Source organism: Phoenix dactylifera, chromosome 1 (genome assembly GCF_009389715.1).
Source record: "Phoenix dactylifera cultivar Barhee BC4 chromosome 1, palm_55x_up_171113_PBpolish2nd_filt_p, whole genome shotgun sequence".
In the NCBI taxonomy this organism is placed as follows: domain Eukaryota; kingdom Viridiplantae; phylum Streptophyta; class Magnoliopsida; order Arecales; family Arecaceae; genus Phoenix; species Phoenix dactylifera.
Genome location: NC_052392.1, coordinates 37,740,079 through 37,750,053, shown reverse-complemented (window position 1 = coordinate 37,750,053; position 9,975 = coordinate 37,740,079). Strand labels below are relative to the sequence as shown.

General features: G+C 38.1%; 1 protein-coding gene across 1 annotated transcript; it reads left to right on the top strand.

Moving 5' to 3' along the window:
- Positions 1 to 1,261: 1,261 nt before the first annotated feature.
- LOC103722193 (BTB/POZ domain-containing protein At2g13690) lies at positions 1,262 to 8,835 on the top strand. Its single transcript, XM_008812668.4, has 2 exons — positions 1,262 to 2,297; positions 7,619 to 8,835. Exons 1-2 carry the CDS (start codon positions 1,581 to 1,583, stop codon positions 8,540 to 8,542), a joined length of 1,641 nt encoding a protein of 546 aa, XP_008810890.2. The 5' UTR covers positions 1,262 to 1,580; the 3' UTR covers positions 8,543 to 8,835.
- Positions 8,836 to 9,975: the final 1,140 nt, after the last annotated feature.

Sequence of the window (9,975 nt, the reverse complement as noted above, 5' to 3'; positions counted from 1 at the left end):
AATTAGGCTTGTGGTTAAAATTAAAGTTTCTTGTTGAAACCATATTCTATGGTAAAATTAAAAGATATGTTTAGCTATTGATGTCGGTGATACCTTTTGACCAGCCAGCTTAACATAATAGAGGGTTTTGAAAATACTATTTTAAAATAAAAAAGAAAAAAAGTTGTTCTCTCCAGACTGGACTATAGTAGAAAATTTTGGACCACCTTAATTTCCCAATGACATGGCGACCACCAATGTGGATGTTTCGGGTAAAAAACAAAAAACATCCTATCCGGACAAAATCTATGGAAACCTACATGTTTGTCCTTGTTTTCCTTCCAAAAAAGGAACAGAGGGGATCCATCCATTCCTCGATTATGTCATCTTCTTTCCTCATCCAACTACTCGATTGACTAAATGTCTTAGCTTTTGATCTCAGCTGGCCGGCTTGGCTCCAATTTCACCATCTGTTTGGTACCAAAATCCACACCCTGTCCCGGCTTGTGTACACTCATAATTTCAGATTTATTTCTTTCTAGATCTAAATATGCCTACCAAAATCTATCACCCATGAGCGTAGTCGCAAGATCTCCAAATTATTTTAATTTTTTTTTATTTGCTCTCCATAAACAAACTACATAGCAACTATTATATATATTAATCATAGATTCATGATTTATTTTTAAATCGTGAATAATTTCAAAACAACCTTCATGAAATTGATCATATATTTAACAATTGATAAATTTGTTCTCCCAATATTTATTATTCTTATCTAGGGGCGCAAATGAGCTAAGTTTGATTGGGTTTGGATGTGGCCGAGTTAGATTGAATTAATCTTGAACTTGAATTTTGATATCGAGCGTGATTTGTTTATCATTATTTTAAGCTTAATTCAAATTTAATTTTAAATTTAATCTAAAATAATCTAATTGAGTAGCTCGATAAATCTAAATTGAGCTGGAATCAAAATATTCTGATAAAAGTTTTAATTTAATAATTTTTTATCTATATATGTATATAATTTAAATAGATTTGAGTCTTAACGGGTCGAGAACGGTCGAGCCAGATCAAAATTAACTTCTATCTTGCTTTTTTTAAGTGTAAGGTTGGTTTCTTTAACTTTAAATCAAAATTGGTCATCTATTCTAGCGTCCTCAATTATTTTTTTATATTAATAAATTTATTTATTTATTCTATTTTTAATAATTATTAACTATCAGTCCATCTTTATGGCAATATTTCTTCGTTTAAGCTTCCAGCGCGACTGCCACGCTCACCTCCAACGAGACACACTCGAAGCTCATCCTTGCCCTTCGCGGTGGAGCTAATCATAATTTCCCTCTTTTAACGTCTCTTTAATCTTCCCGTACCACACTCTCTTCCTCTGCTCAAAGAAAGGGGAAAAAAAGCAGAGAGAGAAGGAAAGGACGAAAGAATCCAAAACCCCCGGCACCAATTCCAAAGAGAAGCCACAACGCACCATCAGATCCTCCGATCTCCCCAATGCCGCCGACCGAACCCTAGACCCACCCCCCCAGCCCCAATTCTACTCACAATCCTCGCCACCTCATTTTCCTCCCCCGGTGATTCCCGCGATGGTGGACCCAGGCGGCCGGCGATCTGCCCCCCGCCGGAAGAACTCCGGCCTTCGGAGGGCCTGGTGCTGCCCATTCGGCGCCGCCCCCCGCAGCCCCGACCTTCGGAATTCCCCTCACTACCAGCACCACCCCTCGAAGCCCCCCCAGAAGCTGCCGCCGCCCCCCTACTCCGGCGGCTCCTTCCACAGCTCCCCTTCTCCCAGCAGCAAGCGCGGCATCAGCATCATCGACCCCCGCCGGATCCTCTCCCCTGACCGGGTCTCCCCGATCGACTCCGACGCGCCCCTGGGCCCGCTGCCGGAGATCGCCGACTGCGCCTCGATCACCACCGTGGCAGTGGAGTCGGAGCCGGAGAGCTTGGATCCACTCTCAAAGGAGATAGCTTTGGTCCCTGAGAGGTCGGCGGCGGAGGATGGGGCTTGTTTGGGAGAGAGAGCTTTGGATTTGAGGCTCAGCTTGAAGGGGAAAGACGGGAGGTGCTTGGTTTTGGAGCTGGATTCGGAGGCTCTGTGCGAGAGTAGTGCATTTTTTGCCTCCATGGTTCTGAAGTCTGGCCAGAAGGTCTCGGATGCTCTGGCTGATGGCCGGAAGATAGAGCTTACCGGTATCGAGGATTTGGGTGCTTTCAGGGGGACGATTGAGCTGATGTACGAGAAGGATGCAATGAGGTGTCTGATGAAAGTAGGAGTCTCCCGAGCCATTGACATACTTGAGGTGAGAATGGCACAGTCTTCTATAAATTGTGATGGTTAAGATTTATGAAAAGTTTGTTATACACAGTGCTTAAACATACTTAGTAGTAGGCTGGTAGCTCTACTAGCAGTCAATAAGATGCAGAATGATTCAGTTAGAGTGGACAATTACGTTGAATATGAAAAGATTAATGATTTTTTTTTGAGCTGTTGAGAAAAATAGGGGCTTGTCTTTATGCTTCCAGAGGAGAGATATGGGGAGAGGAAGAAGTTAGGAAATGGATATAAATGGAGAGCGTGCATTTCATTCTGGAGCATAACTTATTCAGCATCACTTGAATACATCTCTGTTTGTAGGAAATGAACACTTCTAGCTCTTTCCATCTACCATGTTTGGTACAACTAGTATCCAGCTACTGCATTTACTACAACTTCTAAATATGAAACTGATGGTGGAAAATCTAGATTAGAGATATTTTTGGAATTTTTTCTTTATGATAAGAAACACCAACTTGCATTAGATTCACCAACTCAGACAAGAATGACCTTGCACTAGATCATGACCCAAAATCAAGTTTACCTTCTAATTTTGGCTATTGAACTTGATTTAGAGATTCCAGAAGAATTTTAAATTTGGGAAACAGTTCATGCTCAGGAGGGCTTTGTGAAAATGTTGGTAGCTTGGTCATTAAACTTTGTGAAACTAAAATGCAACTCCGTTACACAAACCAATGAAGTTAAACTTTGTGTCAATATGTTTGCTTGAATCACGGAATATCTGAATACTAATGCAAGTGTAGGTTGATTATCTAGATAGGTTTTTGTTGGTTTTTATTGGGGCAAATTAGTCATCAATAAGTTTCTTAACCCAATTGTGTGGCATACACATGAAGTGAAAGTAACATATGTTTGGTTGTTTTTAAGATGTCGTGAATGTCGCATAGTCTCATGTACTGCACAAATTGTTTATACTATTTTTATTGTCAAAGTCTTCAAACCAATCACTATCACCAAATCCAACAAATTTGAAATTATTGTTAGCACGTCTCCTAATTTTAGGAGATTTGATGTGGCCCACTTGATCAAGGTTATCCACATCAGGATAAACACAACCTTGTTTAAATGGTGACTTAATCCAATCTAATTAGAGTTTATTCAGAGTTTATCTTATCAGGTGGCTTCCGTGATGGATGAAAACTAATTAGTGATAAACCTTAAAGATAAGGATCCGGGTCCCTAATCTAACAGTATAAATAAGCCTGTGGATCCATCATCTAAGACACTCAGGTCCTGCATAGGTTAGAAGCTCCGGATCTCCTCTCTCTCCCTCTCCCGCAAGTCTCTTCCTCTCGTATGGGCGATCAAAGGTTGGTGCTTGATCAGAAGTGCTTAATCAACGATGGCCGGAGGTTAGTAAAAGTTTAATTGATGATTATTATTCCGCTTCATGATAGGCTTACAATTATTACCGAGTGAATTAACTAGACTACTTAGTGTACATCTGTTCAATAAAAAAAAGTGTACCATAGTGAACTAGGCAATAGTTGCGCTCATGCCCTTCTTCTAAATGGAACAGTTTTTGAGTTCAATACTTTGGAGGTGTTTCCCCAGGTATTCAGACATATTGTAATTCCACCTTGTGATTCTTCCCTCCCTATCCCTAAAAAAGAGATCTCTATGTTATACCGTTAATGTTTGTATGGACCTTTTTGAAGTGAAACACTGCTACCATCTCCATGTAGCAACCATAAGTCTTACTCCAAAAGAATGCTCTGTGCATGCCAAGTAGCACTAGTTCCCAACTAAACAATTGAAAGAGGATGGAATTACCATTTTTCCTTCTATATGTTGTAATGACTTGGTACCACACTCCACATGTGTTTGCATGCTTGAAATCACTCATTTTAAATTTCTTGAGAACTTTTTTGTGGCCTTCTAGAGACGTAAAAATCCCTTCATTAGTATGCTTCACATCTATGTCAAGATATTAAAACATAAGTACCAATTTGATTTTATCTGTCATTGCTATCTTGAACTCATCATATATGCTTCCATTTTTCTTGTGATAATCAATACATCCACATACGAATATCCAAGCAAGGTATCTCCATCTTTAATAAATTTAGAATATAGAGCATGCTCCTGAAGGCATTTAGAGAATTTGTTTTTTTGGAAAAATTTGCCAATTCAGCTATTCCATGTGCTTGGTTTCCGTCTTAGGTCATATAGAGAATTGTGTCGCAAGTTGAATATTTTTTAAGCCTAAAAATCAAGTTTAGGGGTGATTTTTTTTTTGGGTGGGACGGGGGGTTTATCTTGATTTTGGGAGAGTATAAATGATCATATCCTTGTAAAGTCTTCTAAATTGGGACTCAACCTAGAAACATTATTAATTAATTGAGGGTGAGACTTGTCACAATTGTAAAGGTTGCTCCACTGTGACCTGGGTGTAAGGCTACGTAAATCCAACCCTCTCCAGACCCCATAGTGGCAGAAGCCTCATATGCAGAGCCAGGCTTTTAGAAATATTATAAATGAACTAGTTATAAAGTGCATGCAAATGCACATTGCTGGCAAAATATTTAGATATAGGATAAGTTTTAGAAAGATTTAAGCATAGATTAGGTGCTATTTTGTTGTCTTCATGAAATTGTTAAGATTTATTTGCTATATTGCATTCTTAATTTAGGTAAGTTTTTAGCTTTTGTTATGGCCATCAAATCACTATAAATTTGAGTAAACTTGGCCTTGTGATCCTCCTCCAAGTCCAGTAATGTTAGAAACACTTTTATTAGAAGTTTAACATGGTTTAAATCTTTAAGGGAGAAATCTAACTTGGATTTTTATTGAAATTGAAATGTTCGGACCACTTATATATGGTGTTGGATGTAGTGGTTGGGAGTTGCTTGAGAATATACTATTTTGGAAATGTATTAAGTGTGGTAGTTGGAAAGAATTAAAAGTGTCCATCCAAGATGTACTTGAGCCATGTTGAATAAGCTAAAATTGTTGATGGATCTGTACTCTCCATTTTCTTATTTCCTCCTCTCCCTCATCCCTTCTTTCTATACGTAAAGTCTTCTATAATTCTCAATATGACTTGGGTTTTACAGTTGTACTTTTTTATCGTGAGATTATTTGTTGCAGATATTATTTTAACTCTTTTTTTGGATTTTTCTTTTACTCCAAGTGGGTTTGTGCCGGGGATACAAGCACTATTAATATTGCCTGTAATGATTGGCACATATTGCCTATATTGGCCTGTACTTAAGCAAAATTACTGATTGTGCCAGTCAAAATATGTGTTAATACAGGCCTTGTACCATGATTCATGCCATACAAGCCAATGACTGATGGGCTCATACCATGGTTGTATACCTTTGCTTTGGATGAAACCCAAAAGTTATAGTGCAAAATAGGAAGATGATGCCATGAAATGAGTTTGATTAAACCCAAAACATTTGTGAAATTAGAGAGATAATGGATTTAAAAGTATGTGTATTGAAGCCAAAAATTCAGTGAAAATCAGAAACTTGGGGGGTGATGGAATCACTGATCAATTTTCGGTCATGATCAAGTGGATAGATCACAACCAAAACTGGATCCACGACAACACGATGCGGCAAACTCAAATTACATTATGATGTGCACCAAGTAAGTGATGTTTGATGATCACAACAAAAGAAAAAGAAATGCAAATCACACTAAACAATAGACAAGATGTGTTCCATCATATCAAAAAGATGCCAAGAAATGAACTCAAGGCAAATTGACCATGAAAGCCAAGGCAAAGCGCCCATAAAAATTTCTACTGTGGAAAAGAAAGATCTTAATAACTGGTGTAGTTTGAGCCGTTACCTTGCCTTATTAGCGCATTGGTTACAAGTAGAATCTTTACCATGATTTATCAGGCTAATTGTGCACATTTTACATGTGTGCACACTACAAGTCAATCAGAATATCTACATGACTTCGAATCAAATTCTAGGGGCTTGTTTGTCTCTACTCAATGCTGAAAAGAAGATTGACCATCCTTTTTGTGCTTTGATCCAATTGGAAATCTGCTAAAGTCAAAGTTTGGGCAAGGCAAATTACATATTCACCCCTTGGTCTAAACACTTGTGATGCTATTGGATAGACCAGTCATTTTCTCTGTTGTATTGACATGGGTAGTGGGGTCCACAAAATGAGCTAAATTGAGTTTTGCCCATTTCAGAACTGGCCCAAAATTTCATAGACTTAGATATCATTGGCGTTGATTCTTTGGGGTTCCCTAAATTCTTTTGTTTTTCTTCAGGTGAAACTTGGCTTCCTTCTTATGCAGTCTAGATTCTTTAGACCTTTGCATGGTTGCTGCTTTTTAGGCATCACCAGGCGGACTAAGTAGTAGGGTAGTATTGGTGAAGAAGAATTGAGTTGGAGGAAGTGTGGAGATACAGAAGCAAAAACTAAGAGTAGAAGAGAAGAGAGGAAAAAAATCAGAAAATTCTGCCAATATTCTTTAGTAGCTTATAAACTACTTCATAATGAAAATTTATGTATTTTCTAACCTGGACTGTCAATTTATTGAATAACTTATGTATAATGAATTTATTCTAAAACTTTACCTTGAATTAGTTTGTCTCCTAAATCATCAAACTATAGTCAAATACTTTCAAAATAATGCAAATAAATATCAGAGAGAACTTTCTGCCTGGTAAAATATTATCAGAACTTTTTGATTTTGTCCTCCATGCTCTTTGAAACTTCCTGTTACAATTCAGATAATAGTTGATTTTGGTTGTGACACTGTCCATGCTTTGACATATTGATTGTGAAAAAATGAAATGTCCACCAATAATATTCATGTAAGTCCGTTCTGTCATATCTCTGTAAATTGCATTTCAAGTCTTCCCACCACTCCGGTCAACCCTATGATGTGTATGCATGTCACGAAGTTCATTTCCATACCCCAATTTGCTACTATCCTTGCATCCTTTTTTTTTTAAAAAAAAATCATCTGGCCTCATGAAGTAGATATATTAGCCATCTCAACATTATGTTCACCATAGTGATAGTTCTCTCTGATAAAATTTTGACATCTAAGTGGCAAAACTAATCCGATTCTCGCTGCATCTTGGTTGTCTTGATCAAGATAGGCACTTGGATAGAGAATCCTGAAACAATATGGTAGTTCTGGTCTAATGTATTATTACGAACTAGTCAATTTTTTTTGTGGTCCTTGCCTCTGAATAGCATTTCTTGAAATTTTGAAATTATGATAAGTTGTTGGCTAATTGCTTGGGTTTTCTATTTTAGTTCTCTTGGATCATATTTGACTTAATTTGGTTTTGTTTCTTTCAGGTATCTTTCACCATCATGTTTGACAGGGGTGTTGCGTCATGTTTGAAGTATATCGAAGCTGTTCCATGGAGTGCGAGCGACGAAGAGAAGCTTAAGAGCTTGCTCGCAAGGTACACAATTGATGAAGCAATCTCTGAAGATTTGCTAGCCAGGTTAGTGCCACAAGGTCCAAAGCACTCAGAAAATCTAGCTGTGCATCTCATACAGTCCATTGCAAATGGAGTTAATAGTAATGCAAGGAAGGAGATGCAATCCTTAGTCAATGGCCTCTTATCCGAAAGTTCAGTCTATCAAAAAGACCCGGCTGGTCTCAATAAGGAGAAGCTGTACCACATTTGTCAGTCTTGTCTGAACTCACTGGCGGAACTCTTTGAAGAAGCCTCCAATTCTAGTCCCGTAAATCAGATGACAATAGCGAAAGAAACAAAGCCACTGATTGAGCGAGTCTGTAAGCAAGTCGAGAACCTTAACTGGCTGCTAGAGATTCTTGTAGACAAGCAGATGGCAGAAGATTTTGTGTGTTTGTGGGCAAGCCAAGAAGGATTGATTAGGATGCATGAAACGGCATCACCAATGGTACGATATGAGCTCAGTCGGATCTCAGCTTTTGTATTTATTGGGTTAGGAAGGGGGAGATTGCAGTGCAGGGGTGAAATAAGATTCAGTGTCCTCAGGGCCTGGTTTGGACCTATGTTAGAGGACTTCGGTTGGTTGCTGAGATGCTCGAAGGGGCTGGACATGAGGATGTTGGAGGAGAGCCTGGGCCAAGCTCTCCTTACTCTTCCATTGAAGCAGCAGCAAAGCTTTTTCGAGGAATGGTTTCAATATTTCGTCGCCCATGGCACCAACTGTCCAAACCTGAGCAGGGCTTTTCAGGTATGGTGGCGAAGGTCATTCCTAAGGTCCTCAGAAGCACACTGCTAAGCTTCTGCAATCCTTCTAATATCTGGTTTGTTGTAGGAATGTGATAGTAGTGCAGGCTTTTAAGATTGGTGGTGAGTCAGAGCATACACCCTAGTGTATGTTCCTCGACGGTGAGGACATCCTCTAAGAGCGGAGGATTTCGTGACATTTCTTATTAGCTGTCTTATGTTTCTAATAAGTTGTTTAATAGTTGGCATGTCCTATGTATATATAAAATTCTAGAATGGAATGGGTTGTTTTAGATAGATCTTTAACATGATGATTGATGATCTTAAGATTTTTTTTCTATTCAATATCAAATCGTAGAACATTCGAATTATGTGATAACATTTTCTTAGAAGTTAAAAACACCTCTGTTCCCCCAAGAAAAGGAAAAAGTGGCCATATAATCAGAGCTCTAGGACTACCTATTTCTTTGGCATCACTACCAATCACCATAGCTGTTCATTATTTGTTTGAACGCCACCATCAACATTAACCTTCAGGACTTTTTTTTGTTGTGGGGGGCACCAGCTAACGTTGATGGAGTGTGATCGAGGACTGTTTCCAGTCTTGGGGTCCCAACGAGCAATAATAGCATTTGAAGCCCTAGAATTGGTGTCAAATTGAGTGATGGTAGAATGCTCTTGAGAAAGAGCAGCCATGAAACAGCATAGCATAACGTATGAAAGAAGCCGAAATGGTGAGGTTTGGAAATGGAACCAAACTGAAGTGTATGAGCTCACTCCTCCCAGTCTAGCCATTAAAAATAAGAAAATAAATGGATCACCTCTGACCAAATATCATCAGAATGTGAACATTCAACAAAAATGTGGAACATAATATTGTGTTATTCCAAACTATGTTTTTAGGTAGTCATTAAACCCCGGATCCAACATCTGGGTTGGCTATGTGACACGGCCGCATGCTTTCTATGACAAAGTGTGAAAAAATATGCAAGACCTAAAAATTTATTACAACCTCAATATCATTGAATAATAAGGATCTTAATTTATAATAATTAACAAAACTTGTGCAATTATAAAATTTAATCATACAACCAGTATTAATGATGGTCTATCTACTCATCATTTCATCTATGATCTCAACTATAGCCAAGTACCAAGTGACCTGTAACTCTGAAAAAAAATGAAAGACGTGGTGTGAACTTTACAACCTAGTAAGAATCCCCACACATCCACACCAATACAATAATAATATAAGTTTGAAGATCGTAAAAAACATTCCACACATCATGAAATCACAAACCGATTATCAATAATGCTCGAATAATCAATATGAATATTTACATCAAATATTTATAAAAATTCAGACACTCAAGAGTAATATATCATACGATATCTCATAAATCTTTAATAGTATTTTAAATGCTTTTCATTTTTTTTTCTTTTTAACTTGTTCTGAATCTAAGATCAATTATTTTTTCGACTTTG